At 59.5% G+C, this 26,811-nt stretch overlaps 1 protein-coding gene and 1 long non-coding RNA gene across 7 annotated transcripts; one reads left to right on the forward strand and one right to left on the reverse strand.

The window, feature by feature from the left end:
* The first annotated feature begins 690 nt into the window (after positions 1-690).
* LOC309850999 (uncharacterized protein) lies at positions 691-19,036 on the forward strand. Of its 5 annotated transcripts, XM_082705655.1 has the most exons (5): positions 691-1,550; positions 2,954-3,073; positions 6,920-7,004; positions 17,738-17,820; positions 18,524-19,036. In XM_082705655.1, the coding sequence occupies exons 1-5, from the start codon at positions 1,539-1,541 to the stop codon at positions 18,578-18,580; spliced, it is 357 nt and encodes a 118-aa protein (XP_082561781.1). In that variant the 5' UTR covers positions 691-1,538; the 3' UTR covers positions 18,581-19,036. The 5 variants fall into 5 exon arrangements, 1 of the variants encoding a protein (XP_082561781.1); XR_014304575.1 differs by lacking the exons at positions 691-1,550; positions 17,738-17,820; positions 18,524-19,036 and adding an exon at positions 15,899-15,982 and having other exon boundaries at positions 2,956-3,073; XR_014304576.1 differs by lacking the exons at positions 691-1,550; positions 2,954-3,073; positions 6,920-7,004; positions 17,738-17,820 and adding an exon at positions 17,851-18,203.
* Positions 12,608-26,546, reverse strand: LOC309851000. Of its 2 annotated transcripts, XR_014304579.1 has the most exons (3): positions 26,206-26,546; positions 17,501-17,742; positions 12,608-16,261 (listed from the first exon to the last, which is right to left on the reverse strand). It is a non-coding gene; the product is annotated as an uncharacterized lncRNA (long non-coding RNA). The 2 variants fall into 2 exon arrangements; XR_014304580.1 differs by lacking the exon at positions 26,206-26,546 and having other exon boundaries at positions 17,501-17,830.
* Positions 26,547-26,811: the final 265 nt, after the last annotated feature.

Raw genomic sequence — 26,811 nt, forward strand, 5'->3', positions numbered from 1 at the left:
TCTCCCCGTCTCCCCGGCTCCCCGTCTCCGTCTCTCCTCCCCGTCTCCCTCCGTCTCTCCGTCTCCCCGTCTCCGTCTCTCCGTCTCCTCCGCGCGTCTCAGGTCCTTCTTCCTCTTTGGTCAGCTGCGGACCCTCCCTCCCCCCAGGAGTGGTGCCTACTCTGCCCAGGGCTGGGTCCGTCCACACCAGGGCTCACCGGCCTGAAGTCAGCTTCTCCTTCTGGACGTGCGGTCGGAGTCCTCAGGCACTCACAGGTCAGCAGCCGGTGGCCTCCCCCTCGAGTGCCTGAGACCCTCTTCCTGGCCGCCCTTCGTGGTTCCTGACTGTGCCAAGAGGCTCCCGGGCCTGCCTGTTACTCTCTGGTCTGCAAGACACAGCCCAGATCTGCAGATCCCCTTCCTCTGTGGCTGGACAGCAGGACCTTGCCTGTCGCCCTCGGGTGCCCACTCTGCCTTGCATTCAGCCATGCCCAGGCTGCCGGGGCTCTGTTTGTTGGCACCTGACACAGACGCACCAGGAGGCGTCCAGTGGAGGGGGACGCCTGGGCCAGAGCAGCCACACAGGGGCAGGTACCGCCACAGCCCTGAGGGGCCAGGCCTGGGCTCCCTGGGTCCTTGCTGGCCTGTTAGGGACCCCTCCCTAGGTGGGGGACGTGCTTGGTCCTAGCGGGCTTTGTTCCTGCAGAGCTCGCCCCACCCACAGTGAGGACCCTGGGGCTCAGAGTCCACTCCCCTTCCAGAGAGCTCTCCTCAGAAGGGCTGCTGGGCTGCTCTGCCCAGGACACCGTGCGTCCCCCTCCCCAACGTGCACCCAGTGCTGACGAGACCCTTTCAGGATAGGGCCCCTCGGGTCGGCCCTCAGTCCTTCGTCCCTACCACCTGTCTCTCCTGTCTGCTGTGCTCAGGGCCCAGGGGGCTGGGCGAGGGTTCCCAAGCAGGTCCATCCCCAGTGGCCTCTTTGGCCCTCAGTATTTTGAGGACGAGGTGGACGTGTCAGTGCCACAGTCTTGGTTTCTCAGGGCCCCAATCGGGGCCACGGTCCACCTGAGCAGACGACCCCTTCGGGGATAAAGGGCTGGGTGCACGCTGGGGACTGTGGTCTGCGTGCTGCACGTGGGAGCCCTGGGCCCTCCCCGGAGCGCTGCTGAGCAGCTTCCTCCTGAGTCCTGTCCTTCACACACCCCAGGGCCTGGGCGCTGCGGGTCTGCCCACAGGGTCGGGGCGCCAGGGCTCACCGGGTGAGCACGTGGCCTGGGCCCAGAAGCCCAGGTTTTCACTCCAGAACACGAGTTGCCAAGAAGATCCACCTGATTACTGCCGGGATTCGCGTCTGAGGCCAGAGGCCTGCAGCCCCAGCCGCTTTCAGAAGGAAAGCCAGAGGACGTCAGGCCAGGCTTTGAAATGCCCAGGCTCCTGGCCGTCCACATGAGAGCAACTTTCTGGTTGTCCTCAAGGGAGGGTCTCCTCATGCTGTGAAGAAGGCCTTTACTCCAGCAGGTGGCAAACATCGGGACACATGCAGCTGGCGTGGTAGTGCCATGGCCACTCTGGTAAGGCCATGGCCAGGCCGTTCCGTCTTTGGACCCTGGGAAGGGGGTTAAATGGAGGCAGAGACGGTGGAGCCCAGAGAGGGACACACACACGCTGTGCTTGCACACACACGCTCGCACACGCCTGCGCTCACACGTTACACGTGCTCCTGCACACTTGCGCACACACAGACACCCTCAAACATACATGCGCTCACACACGTGCTCACACACGCACACTGGCCCCCGCACTCACACATGCACACATGCTCACGGAACACTCAGACGTACACATGTCCGCACACTCACGTGCTCGTGCAAACGCTCACACACGCACACGCGCTTGAACACCTGTACATATGCACTCACAGTGACCCTGACCCCTGACCCTCCATCTGGACAGAGTGGGGGAGGCCCCAGACCTGAGTTTGCAGGACAGGCCTTGGCTGTGCTGTGTCCCCTGTGCCAGCGGTTTGGGAATGAACACCCGCCCCCCCGAGGGAGGCGAAGAGTGCGGTCTGTGTGTATGTCCGTGGGTGTCCGTGTTCGTGCAAGATGAGGAAGTTGGCCGGGGCGGAGTTCTGCCTCACCGACCCAGGGTCCCTGTGACCTCACTCCTGCCAGGTCACGTCCAGTGTCCTTGTGAGCACCGTGTCCTTGTCCTTGTCCCTAAGCAGAGACAGTTGAACAAGCCCTGTAGCCCTTGCTGGCTCTGCCCCTTGGGTTCTGGAAGGAAAGCCGGCTGCAGGGAGGGCCTGGCACCCCGTGGCACCCCGTGGCTGAGTGTCCAGTGGCGGCTGAGTGCCAGGTTCCGAGACCCTCCTGGGGAAGACAGGGGCCAAGTCTGGCCCGGGGAGAAGACCGGCGTGTCCCATGGGTGGGGGCTGCGACTCCCTCGTTAGGGCTGCAGCTTACACGAGCGTCTGTCTTACTAACTGATTAAAGTGTTGGGTTCAGGCCTGTGTGGTGGGAACCAGCCCGAGAGGCTCTCAGGGGCAGCTCTCCACGTGGGCAGTGGCTCTGGGCGTCCCACGGCTGGGAGCCACATGAATCAGGGAGATCAGTCGTGCTGCCCCCTCTCCAGCTGCTTTGTGTGGTTGCGACTGGGGAGATCCCAGGGGGACTTTGAGACCCTGGGGTTCTGAGCTGCCGTCCCTTGTCACGTGCGCTGGGCGAGGGCTTACTACGTGTGATGGCTCAAGGCCCGGCCTGCTTGCTGACTCTTCCCGCTCGCAGGTGCTGAAGTGCTGGGAAGAGAAGGCAGCAGCGAGTGGAACCTATAGGGTCAGCCCGGAGCACAGGCCCAGGACAGCAGGCCCGGGGCTGCCGGGAGTCCTCCTGGGGAGGGAAAGCTGCGTAAGGCCTGGTGCCATGAACACCCCCACCCCGTCCCTGCCCCCCACGTACCATCTCCTTCCCACCAGGACCCCATCAGCTCCAGATGCCGGATGTGGGTGCCTCGGTTCCCAGGGCAGCACAGGGGCCTGGCACAAAGCAGATGCACAGAAGGACCACCTGGGCTGGGGCCAGCAGCTCGGTCACAGGTGAGCGCGGGGCAGATCAGGTCTGGGTGGACAGACGCGGAACAGCACAGGGCTGTGAGGGGCTGCAGGGCTGGAAACAGGCTGTTCAGGGACCACAGCCCCCCTTGCAGGAGCCGAAGGAGTGGGGGGGGCTGTTGAGAACGTGTGGAATTCGGTGTCAACACTGGCCATTGTGTGCTGCCCCCGGGCGGGTGGTGAGGTTTGGTGCATATCCCCACGGTGAGGTCACGAATGCCGGGGGCTTTGGAATTCCGTCTTCAGAAGCATTTTGCTTACCAAGCCACATACTTCCTAGTCATCAATTCCATCAGGGACAAGAAGAAAAAAATGCTAAAAAAAACAAAACACAAAACACAAAACACCCTGAGGGCTCTGCGTGAGGGGAGGGAGGGGAGGCAGATAAACAGGCCTCTGTGCCAGAGGGTGGTGGGCATCCAGGGGCCTGTACGCATCCGTCTGAGATTCTGAGCTTGTCCCCGTCCTCCCCTGCACCCCACGCCCGAGGGGCCTCCAGGCTCTGAGTGTCAGGTCCCCCCACCCCGGCCCAGGGCCTCCGTGCTCCTGTGCACCAAGGGCTGGGGACAGTGGGAGAGAGGGGTCCTCGTGGTCCTCAACACCTCCCAACCCTGGCACAGAGCACAGGGCCCTCGGCTGAGCACTAGCTCAGAAAGAGCAAAGGCCCCTTGCTTTCCCCTTTTAGCTCTGCTGAGTGGACTAAAATGTCCAAAAAGGAGCTCTATTGAAAACAGAGGGAAATGAAAATACAGATGGTATAGAAATAGGCCAGGCCACGGGTCCGTGTGCCCATGTATGGGGTGTGTGGCTTCTGTGGCCCTGAGGCCCCGATGGTCCCCGGGGCAGTGACTGGGGTCTGAGGCAGGTCAGGGCAGGAAGACTGGCAAGGGCCGTTGCATCTGGGGTGGGTGGGGACTTGGAAGACCCCTGAGGAGAAGCTCATGAAGGTGGGGGCGGTATTTGGGCAGGGCCGAGTCAGGGCCCATACACAGCAGCACCCCCCGCCCCCGCCCGCCTCCACCAGCATCACCTCCAGCCCAACCTCAGGGGCAGCGGGAGGAAAACGGGCCAGGCCAGTCCCCTCTGTCCCCACCACTCCCGGCTTCCGGAGGCCACGCAAGCACCGCCACCTGTGCCAGCTTCAAGGGCTCCTGTCTGCGAGGCTCTGCCCGCAGGGGTTAGGTGGGGACCCCACACTTCCAGGACGGCCCCCTCCGTGCCCTTGTGGTTCCAACGCTGCTCTGTGCAAGCCCGCCCTGAGCCTGCCTGGGCTCCTCCGTCTTACCTTATGCAGGGGCTTCTGTGTTCTGACCCTGCAGGGTGTGTGGTGGTTGCGGACAGGGGGATAGGGGGCTGGTCCCGGCTCTCGGAGGGGCTTGTCTGGCCCTCCAAACCAGTGGTCTGCAGTCCTCAGTCCTGCTCATTTGGCTTGCCGCTGGGCTGGGTGTCCTGGGGCTGCCGATCTGTGCCTGCCCCTTGGAGGGGTCTCCAGTGGCAGGGGGGTGGGGTCTGAAGACCGCCTTTTTGGGGTGCCTATCAGAGGTGAAGCCCCCTGACAAAAATCCTCTCTGTGGCCTGATCTAGGCCCAGGAGCCCAGGGAGAGGGGCGGCTGGAGGGGTGAGGTCTGGCTGGGGTCCCACTTAGCTTCATCCCAGGACCCCATGGCCTCCCCTTGGGGGTCTGCTCTCTCTCTCCCCCCACCCCTGCCTCCCCGGCCTGTTCTCCACGGGTTCAGTGTGCCCGTCTCTTCCAGTGCCTGGCAGTGTGATTGTGTGAAGGCCGGGGTCAAAGGAGTAGGTCTGTGGTGGTGCAGCCTTGGCGGGGGAGGGTGGTCCTGACCCGCTCCGGTTAGGATGGGCTAAGTCGTGCAAGCGAAGTCGAGGGGTGGGTGAAGCCACGCTGGCCTCGGGATAGCTCCCAGAGGTGCCTGCCTGCCGGCCTCACATTTAGGGCTCTCTGGGCTGACCCCCGCTCCCCACCGGAGGAGAGGCCCCTGGGCATGGCTGGGCCTGGTCCCTTGGGAGGCCCTGAGAACCATCTGTGGTTTAAACGGTCACTAGGCACGTCTGCCTTCATGTGGATAACAAAGAGCTGGAGGGCAAACCCACACGGGGAGGGGAGAGGAGAGGGTAGACAGTCCTCCCCTCGCCTGGGCTCCCCCTGCAGACACCATGACCTCCAAGAACGAAGACCGCAGTGGGCATGCCATGGTCCTGCTCCGACACTGGGCATGCCATGGTCCTGCTCCGACACTGGGCATGCCATGGTCCTGCTCCGACACTGTACCTGCATGTCTCCTCTGCTAGCTGGGTTTCTCTGAAGGTTTTCCTGTGTGATTGGCAGTTCAGATCCGGTCTCTGGGCCTGGCCAGCTCGAGGGGCTCCAGCAGCAGGTGCCCACCCAGCCAGAGCAGCCGGAGCGGGGGAAGGGGACCTCCAGGGCAAGCAGAGAGTGGCCAGTGGTGTGATGGGCTCCCCGGGAGATGCCCGCCGCAACCTCCAAAGCAGGTGGACTGACATGACCGGCACGTGGTGCGACCTTCATCCATGATGTTGGGGGCAGTGTTGGGGATGGGCCGTCCCTGCTGGGGGTGGTCTGGGTGTGGCTCTGGACCTTAGGTCACTGACGTGCCACGGGAGTACCAGCAGCCCGGGAGGCCCACTGGGGAGTGTTTGGGCTGCTACACGGCCTGCAAGTTCCTGCCCCTGTGGTCCCCTTTCCAATGTGGCCACGTGTCCAGCTTCAGGGAAGCACAGACTCGTGCTGTCCCCACAGCCTAGGCAGAGGTCTCTTGTGGGCTTGAGGGCCGCAAAAAGATGCCAAGACCAGAACAGAGCCCAGGCTCCACGGGTCCTGCTAGGGACAACTGTGGCTGGTCCTTCCTGAGGCTGTGGAGGGAGAGCAGACCGGCTGCCTCCAGTGGGGTAGGGGTCTCCTCAGGGCTGCGCCCCCTCCCCTGGGAGCTCCTTCATTCACCCTGGCCTCTCCTGAAGGACCCCAAGTGCAGCCAAGCAGTGCCCACACCGGAGGGAGGCTGGTACCTGGGGAGGGAGGCCTTGCCCTTGGTGTTGTTCATGGCCCAGGAAGCCCGGCCCATCTGTGCCTCAGTCTCCCTAATTTCTGTGGGTGGGACCTGGGATCAGCACTGGTCCCTTGGGTCCCAGGCAGTCTCTTCTGTTTGCCCTCTGGGGGTTTGGGAGGGCAGCCTCTGTGAAAGAGACCAGGGGAAGGTCCCACGCCTTGCCCCAGGCTGTCCTCAGGGCACTGGACCCCTCCAAGGCCACACAAAGGAACTGTCCGTGATGGAAACCCCATGACCTCTGCCCCCTGCCCCTACTAGGTGTGAGAGGGGACAGCTGTCCCTCTCCAGCTCCTGGCCACCGAATACTCACCATATTAGTATTTGACGTAGAATCAAGGAAAAGAGGCAGGATGTGTGTGGACCGCACATGTGTGAGCCATTACCGTCTTCGGGTTATGAGCTTATAAAACTGTACACCCTGAGGCGAGAGCTGGCGCCTCTTCTGAGCCGAGGGCAGGATGCAGGGTCATGGCAGCCCTTGGCCCGCCCCTCCTTCCAGCCCACAGGTGGAAGTCCTCTTCTAGGGCCCGGGCTCCCAGGAGACTGGTTTCTGCCTCCATGTGTGCAGAAGAGGTTGAGACTGAAATGAGGCGCTTGCTGGGGAGGTAGCGGCTGGCGAGTTGTGGGTGAGCAACCGGTGCCCAGACACGTGGCTTCCGTCTCATGTGCGCCTGGCCCTTGGCAGGGGGCGAAGGGGGTGTGCAGAGCTGTGGAGTGAGCTCTACCGTCTCCTTGTTTTTCTTGGCAGCTGGACACTGGCGACAGCCCCCTACCCTCCAGAAGGATCTTCACGGGTGCTGGCTGCGGATCACAAGGGCTGCGCCCTGGTTCAGGTGGGCAGAGGCTGAAGGTACAGGTGTGGGGAAGGGCACAAGAGATGGGTCGGCTCCCTGATGAATGGGGGGGCACCGGAGACTGGTTGACACGACAACCCCTGAGGAATGAGGGGAACCCAGGAGACTGGTCGGCTCCCAGACACCCAGGTTCTGCACAGCAGGGAGGCATGAACCTCCTACTGTCTCATCTATCAGTGGTGTTTGAGGCCAGAGGACAGGCATGGGACATGAGGCCCTTGTGGGGGAACCTGGCAAACTGGACGGGGCTAACCGCTGGCCCAGGGTCACAGCCACAGGAATGCTCGCCCAGATGGAAACCACTGAAGGATGAGTCCTTTGCCCAGTGTCTACAGCTCAGAGAACCAAGAGGGGCTCAGTGGCCACCTCCGCTCCTCCCTGAGGTCTCGCTGCTTCCAGTCCCGCCAGGCTTCTTTCACTCTGCTCTTCGGGGCTCCTCCTAGGGCTTTTCTTAGGGGGCTCTTCCTGTGGGCAGGCGCGGAAGACCCAGGGCCCGAGGAGGGGTGAGGAGGGACGTCCAAGTCAGGAGGAGGGAGGCCTGGAGCGCGTGGGACGAGATTTCTCACGGAGCCTGGCGTTCTTCCTTTGCTGGTACCTGGTGCCCCTCTGCTTCCTTTGCTGGTACCTGGTGCCCCTCTGGGGAGCCTGCAGAGAATGAGAGTGCGGGGGTGGGGGCTTGGCTGTGTGGGGAGAGGCCCCGGACAGAGGGTGAGCGGCTCAGGCACTCAGACGGAAGGTGAGAAGGCGGGCAGCCCAAGCAGAGGCGGCGGCCCAGCCTGAGTGTCGGGGCAGTGGTTCGGCCAGGCCGACCGGGGCGGAGGAGGGCGTGCTGAGGAGAGGCCACAGGGAGGTGCTGAGCGTTTTTAAATAGCACACGTCTCAAACCACGCACGAAAACACGCTTGAGAGGAAAATTGCAAAGGTTAGAAAACTGAAAAATAAAAGGAAGGAAAATGAGCCATAACCCCTCCCTGGGAGACAAACAGGGACTTTAATGGCACCTCGGTGAAGCCCGGGCTCTGGGCACGCCGGGTCCGGTGACTGTTCTCTGGGCTCCCGGGGAGCTTCTGGCTGGAAAGTCTGGTGACCGAGGATGAGGCCTGCACGGGGATCTGGGGCGTGTTAAGGAGGGCGGCTCTCCGCCTCCCCCAGTGGGACAGACCTTTTGACCTGCGGAGCTTCGTTTGGGCCTAGAGGATTTCTGACATGCCGGGTGCATGCCGGGGATCCACATCTGTCCGCCGCACAACTGACCAAGGAGACATGTGCTGTGGTCACTTCCGCTTGCTGAGAGAAGCCACGTCCGTTGGGGTGTGCCCCCAGCCTGGGCCACAGAGCGGGTCCCGACAGCCTTTTGTCCAGAGGTCCCTGACCCACCGGCTGTGGCAGATGGAGGGGGAGTGTGTTTTTACCCTCCGGCTTCATGTTAGAACCCCTGGATGGCCAGTCACAGCAGAGCTCAGAGCCAGGACAAGGGGGCCTGTCTTCTGCAGAACAGGGAATAGAGCGGTCACCCCGGGGTCCTCGGGACAGTGACCGGCACGGGGTCCTGTTCTGGTGGGAAGGGTCGAGGCTGGGAGTGTCCGGCTGGTGGTGGACTGGGGGACCCACGTGGCCCTGTGGCTTCTGTCGCCGCCTGCCTGCTCCTCCTGCCCGGAGACCGGCTGGGTGCGGTGGACAGCTCGGCACACACGGGGCCAAGGGCCGCAGGCTGTGGTGTGGCGGAGTCATGGTCCAGGAATGCAGGAGGATGGTCTGGGGTTCTGGCCCAGAGGCATGGCCAGACACCAAGAATGCGCCTTGCAGAAAGATAATTGTGCGTTTGGGGAACAGGCGTAAGAAAGCTGCTGGGTTTGCTGTACTGAGGGCCACGGCGACAGCCCGGGGCCCAGCTGGCCAAGCGCTGTCCCTTTAGGAGAGGAAAGTCCCCGGTGGGGTCCCAGCACCGCTGTGGTCTGGTCACTGTCGGGCAGGGACGGGGTGGGCGTGACAGAGGCCTGTCGCAGCCCCGAGGGGCAGGGGAAGGAGGTGAGGACCCGGGCGGTGCCCAGCAGCAGGCTGGCTTCTGGCGGGGGAGCCTGGCGCTGCAGAGCCTGTGGGGAGAGGCCCTGAATGTCCCCATTGTGTGGGGCAGGCCGGAAGGGCAGCGAGGCAGGCCCAGTGGGGGGAGACGTGCATCTCAGAGCTTCTGTGTCCTGCGAGAGTACGGGCTGGCTCTTTTAGAAAACTTGAAGTCACAGCAAAGCCGGGCCTACAGCGACAGTTTAACCCATAGAGCCACGAACTACCAGCCTTTGGGTGCGTTTCTTCCAGAATTGCTTAAGGCGTACACTGGGGCCATGTGTCCATTTAAAAATTTCCATTATGGGAAAAGACACACGACATGAAATCGCCCACTTCAAGCACGTTTGGGGGCCTAGCTTGCTGGCCTTGCTGTGCAGTCAGCACCGTCCATCTCCACATTCCCTGTCTTGTAAGATGGAAACTCTGTCCCTACTAAACCCCAGGTTCCCACCCCTCCCGCTGCCCCAGGACGTACCGTCCCCCCTCCCCGCCCCAGCCCCAGCACTGCGACTCCTCGTGGGGTATGAGGAATGAGGAAAGAGTCCGGCAGGATGCGTCCTCCTGCAACTGGTGGCTCTGCTCTGTCGTGCCCTCCGCATCCACCCACGCTGGAGTGGGCACCCAAACTCCCTCCTCTTCACGGCTGAGTCCTATTCCATGGGATCCTCTTCCGTGTGTTGTTGGTCCATCCACCGGGGGCAGACACTCGGGCTGTGTCCACGTGGTGGAGAGTGGAGCTGCGGAAAGTGTGGGCTGGGGCTGTGTGCTGTTTATTCTCTTCCAAGATGTTCTTCTTCGCCCGTCGGATACCATGGGCTCAGGACTGGGGGAGCTCGAGCGGGGCTGGGGTCCTGAAGCCCTCACCTGAGAGGTCAGGCTCCCTCCAGCCTTGCCTTCCTGAGTCCAAGTTTCTTTTCTCTGACAACAAACAAGCGAGCTCTCAGCCCTGTCCGTTTGGGGGCTGGGACTACAATCCCCGCTCCGTGTCCGGTACACCGCCTCTGCCCGTGTGCGTTCCGGGCCCACAGACCCCCCCGCCAGTGAGGGGGGTTGGATTTCCCCTCCTTGCCCAATGGCTCCGCTGCTGCCTGAGAGCCAGCAGGAGAAGGAAAGTCTCCCCTGTTGAGTCAGGACCTATGGGGGAAGGAGTCTCCGTTTGGGTCAGTCAAGGCCAGGGCCTCCCTTGTGTTCCAGAGCCACAGGCCAGGGTCCAGGGCCTTGGACCCCCGGCATGGCTTAGCCACACGTGTCATGTTTGTTTCTTTGGGGTCTGCACACTCGGGGCAGTGGGTTCTCGATGGGGAAAAAAGGATCTCCCTTTCTTCTCCTAATAGATAGACGTGTGGCCAGGCAGAACATCGAAGCAGAAGTAGCCAGGCACTAGAAAAGTTTCCCAAAGTCTAAGCCAGCAGGAAGATAAGCTGTGCTTTGAAGCTGGACGGGTCAAGGAGGCTCTGGGGTCTGTCCCAGGGCTGTTGCCTGGCAAGGGCGGAGATGGGGAGCCAGGGAGTCCAGACCTGGCCTCCGAGAGCACTCGCAGGAGGAGCCTGTGCAGACCCTTGGAGGGTCTCTTCTCCACACGCCCACGATGGGCCTCCGTGAGCTGCCGGCTCCTGACCCTGGCCTGTGAGTCTCCAGGAGGCCGTGGCTTGACCTGCCCTGGGTTAGGGGTGGGGGACCCCTTCTTAACCCACTTTTGAGATTTTGAGGGGCTTGGTTTCTAAAATCACAAAATGACTATTGTTCTCCTACTGATCAAAGTACCCATTGTTCGTGCCCCAGGGATGATCTGTTTTAATCTTTTGGTGTAGACGGTTTCTCTACTTGCACACACGCAGATATGTGTGTGTATACTTTTCAAAGTTAGGATCACAGTATATATACTGCTATCTGGATTCACCTTTGAAATTTAATCTCTCCTTCTTTTAAAGATTTATTTATTTATTTTAGAGAGAAAACAAGAGTGGGGGGGGGCAGAGGGCAAGACGGAGAGACAATCTTAGCAGGCTCCACGCCCCGTGTAGAGCCTGACGTGGGACTAAATCTCACGACCCTGAGATCATGGCCTGAGCTGAGATCAAGAGACAGACATTAACCCAACTGCACAGTCCAGGGGCCCCTAAAATTTAATTTCTTACAAATGTCTTTCCATGACCTTGAATGAAGGCTCATGGTTGCCTAGGATTTTATTTTGCCAATATCATTGATGGACATTTAGGGCTTACATTTCTTCTTTTCCTTGAACTACAAGCAACACCACTCTGAACGTCTTGTTCTTCTCACCCTACTTTCCCAGGAAGCCCAGAGTGTCAGCCCTCGGTACCCAACCTGCTGCTCCCATGGGTGGGGTCTAGTGGGGTCTTGTGCTCTGGGTCCCTGAAGGGGTCAGGCCTTGCAGCAGCCCTTCTGAGATATGAAGCCCTTTCCTGGTCTGCAGGAAGGGTCTGGAGAAGGAAGGGTGAGGCCATGGGCTCTCGGGTCATGTACACACTCACGCTGTACACACGCACAGACCTACTGCGGTGTGTTCCAGCCTTTTTTCTGCCAAACCCGCTTCCTCGTCATGACCACAGCCTCTGCCTGAGTGGGGACATGAGCCTGTGAGGAATCTAGAACCAGAGGAACACACACAGAGTCCTTGCCCCCAGCTAGCCTGTGCCACAGGCCACTGAGAGCGGGTGAGGGCTGGGGTCACAGCCAGACTGAAGGACCAGTGGCATTACTCCCAGATCCTGAGAGCCCTGTGGCGCCCCTTCAGCCTCACCTGCTCCACACGAGGGGCCTCCTGTCCCCTCCTGGCTGTCCCAGCTCTGGGCATCCTGGGCCCCAGACCCTTCAGACCCCACCGGGCCCATCATGGAGGCCAATCTGCTGCTGTTTCAAGTTGGCTGCTCACTTTGAAACCCAAGAAGTCTGATGATAATATCAGTAGGGACAGAGCCAGGTCTGCTGCTAATTACCATTTGACATTCTGGCTGAGTCCAGCGTGGGGGGGACCATAAAAAGCTATTCATGCAGCTCATGGCGACATCAAATGGAACTCCCCCACCCGTGGGCAGCATGACCCCCAGGAAGGTTGCCTGCAGGGTGTCTGAAGTTCTTACAGTCGGAGAGGCTAGTTGGGAGTGATAGAGACAGAGGTTCATTCTCCTCGAGAAGGGGCTGCCTGTTTCTTGTGAGGGGGCTGGTCCAGGCCAATGTCCATCTAAGACCTCGGAACTTGGCAGGGTTTTTGGGGAGGAGGAGAGGCTGCGGAACCCGAGACACGTGGTCCCCGCACAGGCTCTTAGATGGGCGGCCAGGAAGGGGGTGTGACCCCCGTGTTTGCTCTGGCTCCTGGGAGGAAACGCCTGCTGCAGCCTTCTCCCTGGCGTGCTGAGGAGGGTACAAGACATGCATGCATCCTGTGAGTCCCACCTGGAAACCCTGGGTCTAGAGGAGCCTCCGCAGTGGTTAAGGGTTCGTGTTCGTGCCCTTTTAGGAAGATTTTGCTCTGATGTTTTCCCCACACAGACAAATTAAATGTACATCTTTTTGTCCTTTATTCATCAGCAGGCCAACGGCACAACCAGGACAGATTCTAGTCCATTCCATGACGGAGAGCTTGTGGTCTCCGTAACATTGTCGTGAGCCTCAGACAGCAGCCCTCATGCCTCGAGATGGGTCACGCCCCTCAGCAGAGTGGCCAGAGGCTGCCCAGCAAAACAACGAAAGTCTAATGCCCAGACTCCAAGGGCCAGACCCTCTGTTCCAGCTCACGCAGACCCTGCTCCCTCCCCGTGGGGCCAGACAGCAGGCAGAGCCCTGCAGGTGGGCCATGGCCCTTTCCTGGAGAAACCAGCTGCTCCCATAAACAAAATGTGGGGCTTCTGTAGGACAGAGCACTGCTTGGCCTTAAGTGGTGGCCCACTGGTACCTGTCGCAGCACAGTGAACCTTGAAAACACGCTCTTAAGTGGAAGGAGCCAGACACAAAGGCCACGCGTCGTGCGATCCCACTGATATGAAGGATCCGGTGCAGGGAGATCCAGCAGGCTGTGGGGACCTGGATCTGGGGAGTGGGGAAGGGGATGAGTGCTCACGGGTACGGGCTTTCCTCTCGGGGGATGACAGTGCTCTGGAGCTAGAAAGAGGCGGCGCTTGCACGACATTGTGAGTCGTACACTTTTAAGTGGTTGGCAGTTAATTTTTAAAACTTTTTATTAACATGTAATGTATTATTAGCCACAGGGGTGCAGGTCTGTGAATCGCCAGGCTTACACTTCACAGCACTCACCAGAGCACATACCCTCCCCGATGTCCATAACCAACCCCCCCTCTCCCTCCCCCCGCCCCCCCCACGCAACCCTCGTTTGTTTTGTCAGATGAAGAGTCTGTTCTGGTTTGTCAACAGTCAATTTTATATGTGGATTTTACCGGACTTAAAAAGAAAAGCTGTTTGGAGAGTTCCCTGAGGCCCGAGCACCAGAGACCCACAGGGCTGCACACCTCTCCTTCGTTTACTGGACACTAGAAAGGACCGCAGGCTTAGCTTGTGACTTGGAATCTGCCCTTTCCCCTCCGGCACTGATGGCTCGCAAGAGGTGGACCCAGGACAGGAGGAGGCGGAGCCAAATAGGAGGAGGCGGAGCCAGGACAAGAGGCTCGGAAAGGTGGGGAGCACCATAGGGGTCAGAGCTGGGTGTGGGCCTGAGTCACTTCCAGAGCCTGGGGACAGCTCAGGGCATGACAGCTTCCCCTGCCCCACACCCCACGGTGGGGTCGTCATGCTCAGGGGACATCCAGTGAGGCTGGACAGAGGCTGCAGAGCCAGGCAAGGGGCTCAGTCCAGAACTTCTGTGCCAACAAGACAGACAGTTTAGCAAGCAGGATATTTCCAGACGACACAAGCCGCCTGCAGCCGACCCCAGGACTCTGCCTGGTGCCGTGGTAACTGGGTGACTGTGGGCTGTCTCCACGGCAGTGACCCCTCCGGATGCCACACTAGAGTCCTCATTAGTTTGAGGGACATGTTTGGGGTTGCCGTGGAGCTGGACCCACAGGGCCGCTGAGGCCAGAGACTTCAGACTCCTGATGTCAGAAGTAAATTAAAGGCAGGTGAAGAATGAGTGTGTGCTGTGGGGGCCGGCCGGGACCACAGGATGATCGTGGCCTCACGGGGCCAGGCAGCTTTGTTGGCCCTCTTACAGCTGACAGGCAGCCCCAGTAGGCAAATACCAAGAAAATTGTGATGGGGCAGACGATTGTTGACCAAATGTGGAAAAAAAAGGCGGCAGGCCTGAGAAAAGACTACAACGGGCAAACAGCAGGACCGCTGACCCCAGCCCTCACTGGGCCCTGGCTTCCCACGATGACGGGGAAACTGGATGGAAACAGCACACTCACCCTCTGGAGTGGGCACTGTCTCCTGAGGAGGCTGAAGGTTCCTGCACCGGCCACACAGGAGTCCCAAATGGCCTTCCTCCCACCAGCATCCTACCCCAACTCTGCATACCTCAGAGAGGACAGCATCAAGTGGGCACTCCAGAAGGCCGCAGCTGTGCCGGGGGGGGGTAATTCTGGGGTGCCAGATGTCATGGTTGTCACCCTGGGTGGGACGGAGGGCTTGTCCCAGAGAAGACAGGCTGTGAGAATGTCACCACAGATCAATAAAAGCACAGTCAAGGTGCAGAGACATGGGGTGCTGTCTGGAACAGGTATCGTCAGGTGGGCAATGGGCTTAGACCTGGAAGATTGAAACCAAAGCATTTGGAAGTCATGGGTGATGCCAAAGGAGTGACAAAGAGGAACTAAGGACTCCGCCTGGAAACCACTGAGTAGAAAGGCCAACAAGGTTGTGCCACTCAGCAAGATAGCCTGTGTTTCCTAGTGCCCAAGGAACTCCACAGTGGGGAGTTGTCTTAGAGTCTCACCCTATATGTGGTCGGCCCACATGACCCTGGCCCACAGAGGTCATACACAGCAGGGAAAGGAGTCGGGAAGGGCCTGAAGGTGGGCACTTTCAACATTCAGCTGTGTTGTGTGTGGTCTGGAAGCCCTGTGTGACATTGGGTCAGAGCTGGCTGCGAGAGCCTGGCGATGGGACCTGGAATCTCTGCTACAAGACATCCCCCAGGTACAAGGTGGCCATGACGTGCGGAGTGAGAGCAACGTCTTGTAGCCATGTGCGCTCCATTCGCTCTGAAGCTTTATCAGGAGCTGCTGCAGGTACAGTGTCAGCTCTGCCCCCAAAGGGCTTGCCGCCAGTGTCTTCAAGTGCTGTCCACAGAGCCCTGGCCCTCGAGGCGTGGCTCTGTGCCTTCTGTGTCCTCATAGGGACTGAACAAATTGGAACAGATTTCCTACCTGCAGGACTCATCAGAAACTAGAACATGCAAGTATTCCTTGTGAGTCTCCTTAAGCCATAGGGAGGCTAGGCTAGGACAGGCTGTGAGGCCTGGCCTGGTGGTGGACACCCCTCCCCTGGATATGGGTTTAGTGATCCGATACTCCTGGGTGGAGTGTGGCCCTATATGCCCGCTGGAGCTGGGTCAGAGAAAGGGCAGCTTCCGCCTGCCTCTTGGATCAGCAGCCATGGTGTAGGAGGCTCAGGTAGCCTGTGGGAGGGTTGGATTGGGTTGGCCCAAGGCCTCCCACTAACAGCCAGTTTCAGACCCTGGTTATGTGAAGAGCTGCTGTGGCTGTGGGCCCTGGCCTGGACGCCAGACTGGACTGACAGCACAACCCTAACCCTCTCAAGCTGAGCTCCCACATTCCTGACCCACGGACACAGTGCAGCTAGTAAACGTGCATTATTGTCTCGTTCTGCAGAAATGGCTCATAGACAGACCTGGCACAGAGGTTTGGATTTTGTTCTGGTGGGACTGCGGGCGTGTCGGGGGCTGTCAGGCACAGAAGGAGCGTGATGATGAAGAGTCAGTGAAGAATTGGAGAAGCCTCGCGATGGCAAGGACGCCAGGGCTGCAAGCAGTGTCGTGTGAGACAGTGGGCCTGGAGCAATAGTTCCTGTCCAGGACAGCTCCTTCCTGCGCCTGCCTCCCGGCCTTGCTGAGACACGGCTCAAGTGTGGATTTAGGCAGACAGGGCTGGAGAAGTGAGCTGGGCTCTCGCAGGCCACTCCCACCTCTGCCCACCTGTGCTGGTCCGTAGGGATGACGTGAACCTTTGCTTGTGCTCATGTTGGCAAACCATCACAGTGAACGTGATACAAAGGCATAGTCCTACTATTTAAGCCTAATTATTTTAATTAATATGTCAGGGGCACTGGGGTGGCTTAGTCTGTGAAGCATCTGCCTTTGGCTCAGGTCATGATCCCAGGGTCCTGGGATAGAGCCCCATATCAGGCTCTCTGTTTGGCCGGAAGCCTGCTTCTCCCTCTCCCACTCCCCCTGCTTGGGCATCTCTCGCTGTCTCTCTCTCTGTCAGATAAATAAATAAAGTCTTAAAAAAAAAAAAAAAAGAAGAAATCAGAAAAAGTTTGTGGTTGTGTGGAGGCTCCAGGACTGGCAGAACAACCCCCTAGGCCCCAGAATAAGGAGGGAGAAAGGGTGTAGAGGAGTTGGGTGGGGAGTCAGAGAAGCAGAGATGCTCGTGTCTGCTGAGGAGGAGGCCCCGACTTGGGAGAGCTGCGGACAGGTTAGTCAGGAGAGAAAGCGCCAGAAGAGCAGAGCCCACCTGAAAGCGGGTGCTCACCACGTGGACGGCTGTAACACAGACAGACGCTAAACCACGTAGACAGCTATAACACAGACACTAAACCACGTGGACGGCTGTAACACGGACACTAAACCACGTGGACGGTTGTAACACAGACAGACACTAAACCGCGTGGACGGCTGTAACACAGAGGCTAAACCACGTGGACGGCTGTAGCACAGACGCTAAACCACGTGGATGGTTGTAACATGGACGCTAAACCACGTGGACAGCTGTAACATGGACACTAAACCACGTGGAGGGCTGTAACATAGACACTAAACCACGTGGACGGCTGTAACACAGACAGATGCTAAACCACGTGGACGGCTGTAACACAGACACTAACAAGTGCCAGTGAGCGTGGAGACTGGAGCTCGTGTCACTGGTGGCATGCCGTAACACAGGGTGCCACAGTGAAAAACCTGGTGGTTTTTCAGAATATTAAACACGGACTGACGTACAACGCTGTCATTCCATTCCTAGGCATAAGGCCAAGGGAAATGAAAGCATGTATCCGCACAAGACTTGAACATAGCATTATTCGTAAGTGCTAAAAAGTAGGAACAACCTAAACGTGCACCCGTAGCCGGAGAGAGGAAACACGGTCTCTCCACACCGTGGACCATTACTCAGCAGAGATGTGCTGTCAGGCATGGCTATGTGGGTGAACCCTGAAGATGTGCTGGGTGGGAGGGGCCAGGCGCAAAGGGCCACATACCATGGGCTCTGCTAGTGGGACGTGTCCAGGACAGGTGAGTCCACAGGGTGGAAAGTAGACGCGAGGCTGCCGGAGGCTGGGGGGGTCTGGGGTCTGTCGACAGCAGTACGGGTCTTCCCTGTGGAGGAACGAAACGCTCTGAGGCTGGACAGCGGCGACAGGCACACTGTCCGTGGGAGGCCACGGAGTCGTACACCGCAGATGAGTGGATTTAATGGTGTGTGCTCTCTCAGCGGAGCTGTCTGAAAAAGAGGACAGAGGCAGAAGTCAAAAGGGACGAAAAAGAAGAGGAAGCTCTTGCAGAGCCAGAGTCCAGGTAGAACCACAAGTGAAAACAGGAACATGTGACACAAACAGGGCTGGGCGGGGTGTGGCCTGGTGGCCACGGCCTGGGCAGCCTCCCTCAGGGTCAGGGGAAGCCTGCCCCTGCATGCGGGACGGGTTTCCGCTCTGCCCACCGGCCCGCAGAGAAGGAAGCCACGCCACGCGTGTGTGCTGGGGCGTTTCGTTCAACCAAAATGATGAGCTCGCTCCAAGCTGTGCCCTACCTCCCAGCTCTTAGACCAGCTCGGATTTGAAAGAGGAGGTGGAAAGTTCGCTTTCTGCGCATGTGTGGCCTTCCCACAAAGGAAGCGGGGACCCGTTGTAAGGACTTGGACAAGGTGCACCTCCCCGTCCAAGGCGGCATGGCAGGACGAGGTTCTGCTGAGTTTGGGGAGGGGGTGGGAATGGCAGGGTCTGTCGCGGACCCGTGAGGGTGGCGGCCAAAGCACGGGAGTCCGTGGGGAATCGGAGAGAAAAGAAGCAGGGCATCTCGCCGCAGCCACGCGGCCCTAGCAGCACGCCCCAGGGCTCCGGGAGGGCCGAGCCCAAAAGGGAATCCAGAAGGCCCCGGGGGCGGGGGGTGGGGGAGCAGCGAGGATTCGGCGCATGCAGGAGAGGCGAATGCCGGGACAGTCGACACATCGTGACGGCATCAAGGGAGAATCACTGATCCGGAGGCCGTGTTGTGTCTTTAGGAGAATTTCGGAAGCCTGGGAACGTGCCTTGGGGCTGGCAGGAAGGACGAGGTGTAGACGCTTGCTTGGTCCAGGTTCAGAAGCCACGGACCCTGCAGGTGGAAACCCTGTAGCAACCGGAGACAGGACGGTGGGACAGGACGCCGGCACCTGCTGGGAAGGAAGGAAGAAGGTGCGGATGCGGCAGCGTGCGCATTGCTAACTGGACGGAAGACGGCCTACAGGCCCCTGATGGCCAGTCCTGGACACCGGCAGGGGGACTAGCTGGGGGGTGGCTGGGCAGTGCTGTCTGGAAGTAGAATTCTGACTCTGCCACCCGGGGTTCCAGCCGAGTGGGACACATACCCTCCTCGAGAGCCCAGGCCTTCCCGACTTGCCTCCAGGGTCCCGGTCAGTGGGCGCCCCGGGCTGGCCATGGGCAGACTAATGGCCGAAATGGGCTGATATGCATTAAATAAGTTACATTTCATGAGTTCTTAAATATTCCAAAATAAAGAGGAACAGTCTCCCAGTCACCACTGGAGGATGTCATTGTTCTCATCATTCTAGAAATGGGCAAATAAGGTAAAAAGCAGGTGTTGATCCTGCCTCTCCTGGGTGGGTTGTAACCCACAGTTGACAAGGGGGTGCTTCCCAGAGGGAGAGCAACCCTGCAGCAGGCGGCGGCGGCAAGGCCGGAAGCCCACAGCCTGCTGAACACAATGCTGCTGGGGTCTTGGGCAGCAGGCCGAAGCCAGGGTGTGCGGGAGCCTGCAGGGCCGGCAGCCTGGCTCCTTCAGCGAGAAAAAGGAAAAAGAGGGAAGAAGAGCGCGGTCTGTACAGTTGAGACGCGTTAACGAATTCACTGTTCCTAGTCCTTGTGAGGACTGAGACACCTGGGAATTCTGGATCCGGACCCTTCGACTTTAAGGTTGCTAAATTTTTAGGTGATAATGGTACTCAGGTTAAAGGGGGCCGGAGTCCCGACTTTAGCACTGACAGACGAGCCGTGTGACGTGTGGGATCTGCTTCATCGCGGACGGAGGGAGCGGAGCACGGAGCGGGCCCGGAGCACGGAGCGGGCAGGCCGCAAGCTGGGGATCACTGAAACCGGGTAATGGGGCGGTGGAGTTTATGACTCTGTTTCCTCAAGCTTCTGTTGGAAATTGTCCGTAATAAAAACATTCAAACCCTGATGCCCCACGGAGCTTGCATTCCAGTGTCCTGTGCCTGTTTGGGAGGCAGACAGCTAAGAAAACGGTGTCGTCCAGGAAGACAAGGGGATGTGTAGGGGCTTCTTGCTGAGTCATGCGGGATGTGGCCTGAGAAGCGGTGCCTCCAGGGGCGGGAGCCGGGACTGGAGTGGCCCAGAGCCCTCGGGGACCTCAGCCTCCAGGTGGGTGGGGTGTGGAGCCCTTGGCTCGATTGGGCCGGGGACGCTTCTGGGAGTTTTGATCAAGGCCAAGGAAGACCAGCTGACTGGAGTTCAGCCAGTGAACCAGGCAGAGTTGATGTCGGCAGGTGTGTGTTCGGGGCGAATCTGGGGATGTCCAAGGCAGACGGACCTCATTCCGAAGCTGCCAGGGATTGCCGGGGTCATAGTCAGGGGAACCAGCCTACAGAGTGCCCCGTCTGCCTCTCTGGGTCCCCTTGGCAACCCCCACTGTGGCTGTGTCCTCTGCTGGTCCTGTGGCCAGCACGCTGTCCCCGCCCACAGCATCCAGAGCAGAGGAAGCCAGCCCCACACGACCTCCAGCCCCTTCCCACCTGTGCGGGGACAAGGCTGTAGGAAGCGCAGTCTGAGACGAGCCAGTCAAGCCCTTGGGCTTCCTGACAAGCCCAGGAATATTTCAGTGAAGAGGCGATTTCACATCTGAGTGACTGCGGTCAGACGGCTGCCGGCAGACAGCTCCCCTGGGCCCTCGATGTGTCACTCCCAGCCACTTTTCCTGCCGCACCCCTGGGTTCCGGGCAGCCCAGGACCTTGGAGAACTGAATCTAGCTCTGTCTCGGGGACCTCGGAGGCCTGAGCTGGAAATGTGCTGAGAGAATAAATTGCAACACAGTGAGAGACGGGGCTGCGTCGGCACATTCTGAGCCTGTGCTTGGTGCCATGCAGCGTCGCGTTCAAGCAGAAATGTGCAGGCACCAGCAGGAAACATCTGGGTGGGGTGGGCAGCACGGGCCACACGAGGAGAACCAGATCTGTGCCTGCAGCCCTCCGTCCAGCACCCGCAGCTGATGGAGGCCGGGCTGAGCCCTGCTTGGGGGGGTGCCCTGCAGTGGAACCCGAGGGGGCCGCCCTGGGTCCGATCTCAGTACTCGACTCATCTCAGCTCCTGCAGGAAGCTCTCTCTCTCGGGGAGTTTTGGGCTGTGGTTGGAGGTGGCCTGCGCTGTGAACCCTAGATTCTGTGCTATTCGAGAAGGGCTTCCTTCTGTTTCCAAATGGATTCGCTTGTTTGTGCCAAACGAATGAACCCTCTTTGGGCTCCCACTTTCCACCCCATGCTCTGCTGGACACTGGGGACGACATAGCTACAGGGACAGTCGGGCCTGGGCAGTGTGGCCTGAGTGGGTCTGTCTACTCCTCGAAACATCCCCTTGTCTCCGTCTCACAGATCAGAAACCGAGGGCAAGTTGATGGTGTGACCGGTGTGGTGGGGCCACTCGGGGCTGTGTGAGTCAGCAGGACCGGCACCCACCTCTGACCCCAGGTCTTGGAGCTAAGCTGGTGGCCATCAGGCTCCATGCAGGTCCCCTAATCCCCTGCCCTTGCCATGGACAGTCGCTGGGAGCGCGTGTCCCCTCCAGGAACGCAGAGCAGATGGTGGAGTGTGTGGGTCAGAGTTCAGGACCAGGCACGGCTGCAGCCCGCTGGACTGGGTCCAGCCGATCACACAGAAGTTTGAGGCTCACCCCCGCTCATCTCTCAGAACACGAAGCAGTGAGATTTACTGTTCGGATGATTGTAAAAAGAAAGTGGTGGGTTCGAGCCCCATGGAAGGTGGCCTGTTCTCTTCCACGTGGCGCTGCCCTGGTTCTGAGGGAGGCCTGGGCGTCGGCTCCAGTGGAAATAGCCTGGTTCTCAGACAGGGTGCTTATCAGTTTATCCCGGCCGAACACACGAGATCCAGGTCCTGGAGGGGGACACGCTTCCCCCGGAAATCCAGAAAACCAACTCCTCAACTCTGAGTTTTGTGGACCAGTTAAGTGTTCCTCCCACTACCTGAGGACTGAGCCTATTGATTTTTCATTTTGCCAAAAAAACTAAAAAATAAAGCAAGCAACGGCTGGCACTACCACGGTCACCACTTGAGAGGAGTGAAAAAAATGAGGAAGACACCTCAGAACTAAGTGTGCTGCCCGCCGAAGCAGCCAGCAGCCCTCACTGCCGGGAACCTACAGCTCTGCCCCACGTCCCCTGCCAGCAGTGGCCAGTGGCCAGGCCCCGCGTGTGGGTGCTGGTCTGTGACATGTTCAGGGATGAGGCCTGGAAGCTCCTTGCGGATCCTTTGTTTGGCAAGCGCTCTGTGCCCTTCAAAGAGCTCCTGCCATGACAGGGTGGCTGGGTCTCTCCTGGGCAAAACCCGGGCACTGCCGTCATTGCTCGCTTGGGGGCCCGCTCCTGAAAGCTGCTCCATGGTGGGTTGTAGCCTGCCCGCTGTCCTCTGGGGTGGGCGGAGAAGCCCACACTGCTGCTGGGGGCAGGGACTCTCACCCACACCCTTCTCGCAGCAAGACTGTCCCCTGCCGCTGTCTGGGGCAGGGGTTTCGGCTCAGCCACACCTCCACATCACCCCAGCTGCCCTGGAAAGTCTGGGTCTGGGGTTGACCCTCCTAGGGGTGGTCCCACAGGCAGGGGTCCCAGGCCCCGGAGGCCTTCCAGGGTTCCAGAACAATTGTGTGAAGCGTTCGTTCCTTTGACCCATTTGCTGAGCCGTACTGTTGTGCTGAGACACTCCTAGCTGGCACCAGCTGGCCGTGTGCTGGCCCAACACGTGTTTCTGGGAAGTGGACGCCCGAGCCATGAGCTTCTGTGTCACTGCTGACTCACCCCAGTCATGGCGCTACTCCTCTCGTTAGACCGACTCCGTCCACTGAAACTTTCTCTGATTTCCCAACACCCTTGCATGCTGCATCTTGGACATTTCAGGGACAAGGTGACGCCGTGCAAAGGGGCAGATCACGGACCTGAGTGGGGGTCGAGGGAGGGTCCGTTCCCCTCAGAAGCCTCAGAGTTCTGATATGCTGACCACAGCTGCCGTGGACTTTACCAGCGGTCGTGACGGTTTTCCAGGGACACTATGCTGTGGTTTTCCGGATCCCAGCATCCAGCCCCGAGAGGACCCGCGAAGAGTGCTCGCCAGTGCGTGTGTGTCGGCCTGTTGCCGTCCACTCAGCTCAGCTGCTCTTGTCCGGTTTGCTGACCCGCCCCCCAGACACCGGGTTCTTGGACCTGGGGCACTTCAAGGGGACATGGGCAAAGGCCCAGGGTGCCCGGAGCTCCCGGCGACTGCCAGCCCCAGGAGGCCCCCCCAGCGAGTGGAGGCCAGGGGTCTCTGCTGTGGGGTTACGTTTTCTCCCCTTCCCACCCTTTTCCCTTTGTGAGGGGATCAGTCCTCACAGCCCACTCTCAGGGGCGTGTTTCTCGGGGTGCCTGGCTGGTCCCGTCGTTGGAACGTGTGACTCTTGTTCTCACGGTCGTGAGTTGAGGCCCATGTTGAGTGTAGAGATAACCTGAAGAAATAAACTTAAAAATAAAAAGGCTGCATGCTTCTTTTAAGGTTTACACTGTTCTTGGTCACGGGTTCACGCTGGTACAAACAGAGCCTGGGATTCGTTTTTGCACCGAGGCGGTATCTTGTCGCTTGTCCCTGGCATAAGCGCTTTGACTGGCTTTCTCCTTGACACGCATCTAGGATGTAAATGGAATTGAACAGACATACTTTGTACACATCAGTTTTTACACTGGTCGACAAATTGCTAGACGTGGAATCGCCAGGTCAGAGTTCACGCCGCCGCCTATGACCACCAGCCACGGGGTGGGCGCCCCAGCCCTGCCCCAGCCCTGCCCCCAGAGCACAAGCTCTGGGCTTCTGCTAATCAGACAGACGAACAGTAACAGTTTCTCAGGGGTGTTTCGGTGCTCATCTCTCTTCTTCGGAGTTAAGCATCTGAGGTTAAGGGTCTCCTACGTTCACGGGCACGGGCACTTCTTCCTCTAGTGGCCTTAAGCTCACTGATGGGCCAGGGCTCGTGTGTAAGGACCAGCCCATCAGCGGCTGGGAGTAGTAGTCTGTGTGTCTGTCTTTTCACTTTGTGTGGTAGCTGTTTGGACCATGAGTTTTTAGGGAAACATTTTTGTCTCTTCTTTTGTGGCCTCTGGATTTTGTAGGCTATAAGAGGCTTTCCTGTGTTTTCTTCTAAGGCCTCACATTTATGTTTCCAGCCCTCTGAGGGTCGTACCGCTGTCTGCTGTCGCGTGTGCCTAGTCTCTGGGGGTTGCCTGTCTATTTACAGTGTGGTTTCCAGCTGCCTTTGGTGGCACCTGGCCCGTGCCCCAGCATCCTGTGTGTGTCAGTGGGCTCCGGCCTGGCATCTGTCCTTCGCATCTGGTGTGTGCTGAGACGGAGGCCCCTGATGTCTGTCCCATCCCCACTCTGCAGACTGGTGCCTCAAGGCATGGGGAGCAGGTACCTCCCTAGTGTCTGCTGCCAGATGGCTCTGCCCACTCCTGCTGCCTCAGCGCCCCATCAATGTCCCCGCCTCCTCCCAGGGTGAGCTGAGCAGGAATATCTAGAGGACGAGATGTCCAGGACTTATCTATGTGCCCACATCTCAAGAGCTACCATGTTATCTGGGGCTCACAGTGGTGCCCCGTGGCACCATGGGCCGAGATACTCATCTTGGCGAGGAACAAGTTTTCGGTTAGAGTTTTGCTAGGTCGGTCTTTGACCTGAGATGCAGTTCCTGGTCCTTCCCCACTGCTCCCAGCACCAAGTGCTTGGCAGAAATGGGGGTGCTCTTGGCCTCCTCCCTGCCCAGGAGTGCCCTGCTGTTGCTCACCTAGGAGCCCATGTCCCCTGCTCAGACATCACTCTGCCCAGGACCTTCCCGACCCTCTGGGCAGACCGCTCGGCCTTCTCACGCTCTGGCCAGGAACGACACGGAAGTATTCCGTGTCCTCATCAGCCCAGGTGAGCCCTGAGCACTTGGAGGCAGAGCTGGGCTGCTTCTCAGGGACCCCGAGGCTCTGCAAGTGGGGGAGGGCATCATGGATGTAGAAGCATCACGAATCACTGGCGCTCACTCGAGGGAGCTGCCCGCACACACAGCTTGGTTGACTCTCTGGGTCTGGTGGCTTGTGGCGTTGTGTTTCCTCGGTACCTGCTTTTGCGTCTCTGAGTCGGTCTTGCAGGTAGCCACACGCCAGAGGCGAGCGGTGATGGCCATCTCCTGGCACTGGGGAGTGTCCGTGTGGCCCTCCCCAGGCCTCATGTGTCCTTCCTGTGCCATCCGTGGCCCACAGCCTGCTCACCAGGGCCCATGCTGGGCAAAGTGTGGTGGCGGTAGGTCATTCTCTCCGAGGGCCCTTGTCTCCTGGAGCCTCTCACTGTCTCACCCCTCCCTCCCCCCAGCTCATGGCCAACAACCCCCTTGGGTATGTCAGTGGCTCTTCGCTTTTCCTGCTTGGGGTGTCGGTCTCCTGCTGGGGGCTCCGGAAAGTCAGTATGTGCTGCCGACCCACCCCGTTTCCCGAGCTGGCTTCTGGCACGGGTTAGATGAGCCGGTATGTGGGGCTTCGGCAACTGTGGGGGCATGCTGTTCTCTGGGCACAGGTCCAGGTGGGACACAGCAAACCCATATCCCCTGCTAGACCCACACAGGCCACGGGGCCCAGAAGCACCGTCTCTTCACTGTGCTGACCCGGCAACCCGCCCAGCCTGCTGTCTGAGGTTTGCCTGGAGCCTTGGGCGGAGGCTGTGGGACGGTGCCGAGAGGCCGGGGGTCTGGATCACGTGGGGTCAGTGAGAGCAAACCTGTGAGTCCAGGAGGCCCTCCTCATCGAGCTGCCTTCACGGGAAGCCCTACTGTGCATGGGTCACTAGGGTAGTGCACAGACCAAGGCCTGCGGGCCGCAGGGCCCTGGACTGGACCTTCAAGCACGTGCGGCCTAGAGAGGGGCTCTCTCCAGAAACCAGTCACTCAATTTAAGCTACTTCCCGAAAAGACGAGTTTCATAAACACATGTCTGTCCTGTATGGGCTGTGATTTCTGCACAACGGTGAGGCCTGCGTATGGTAGCTTTGCTGTGTCAGCCCGTGTAACACCCGGAGGACCAGCGTGACGCGAGAAGGGAAGGTGGACTGGAGGGCTGCCTGCCTCGCTCAGCAAGACGGCCGATCTGGTCTGTCTCCTGTTATCAGGGAGTTCGAACTCAGTCCTCCTCAAAATACCACGCTGCGTGGTAATGAGTGAGAACAGTTTCTCCAAAAGGAAAAACACCAAGCTTAAGACCCGGAAGTTTCCATCTGTCGTAGTATGGGCCCGATGACAGAGTGGGGATTTGCCTGGGCAGGGAGGGGGAGGGTCCGCCGGGCCAGGAAGCCCCACCCTGCCCACCCCTCTCCCCACTTCCCTTCTGTCGCTGGTGTGGTTGAAGGGCCAAGGACTCGCGGGGGAGCTGGAGGGTAGCTGCACTTATCAGGAGCAAGGGTGCACTTGCTCTGCTGACCCGCGTTCCATCCATGACGTGGCCCCCAAGAATGTCAAGGCAGAGCCAGACTAACACGAGAGATTCGTCTGGGATGCTGAAGGGCCTCGCAGACACTGCTGTGGGATCACTCTCTCCTCCCTCCTCTGACGTGACCGCAGAACCTCGCTCCCTCTCCCTGGACCTCACAGCTCCTCTTGAGGGTCCGAAGGGACTGGGCTGCCTGTGGTGGTCTTGTCCACTCAGTCAACAAACACTATCACCTAGAGCTTGGGATCAAGATACCCCCACCTGCATCACACTCAAGAGAGGCCCCAGGAAGTTGTGCGGTAGAGGGGAGGGTCCCAGGCAGGAGTGGGGCCCTGGGGTTGAGGGAGGATCCTATGAAGGGGTGGAGCCCTGGGATAGAGTGGAGGGTCCAGGCAGGGGTGAGGCCCTGGGGTAGAGGGAGGCTCCCAGGCAGGGGTGGGGCCCTGGGGTCGAGGGAGGCTCCCAGGCAGGGGCACCTGGGCTGCTGGTTGGGTTAAGCATCCCACTCTGGATCTCAGCTCAGTCTCTGTCTGGGGATTGCGAGCTCAAGCCCCAAGTTGGGC

The sequence above is a fragment of the Mustela nivalis genome (genome assembly GCF_964662115.1).
Source record: "Mustela nivalis genome assembly, chromosome: 17".
Classification (NCBI taxonomy): Eukaryota; Metazoa; Chordata; class Mammalia; order Carnivora; family Mustelidae; genus Mustela; species Mustela nivalis.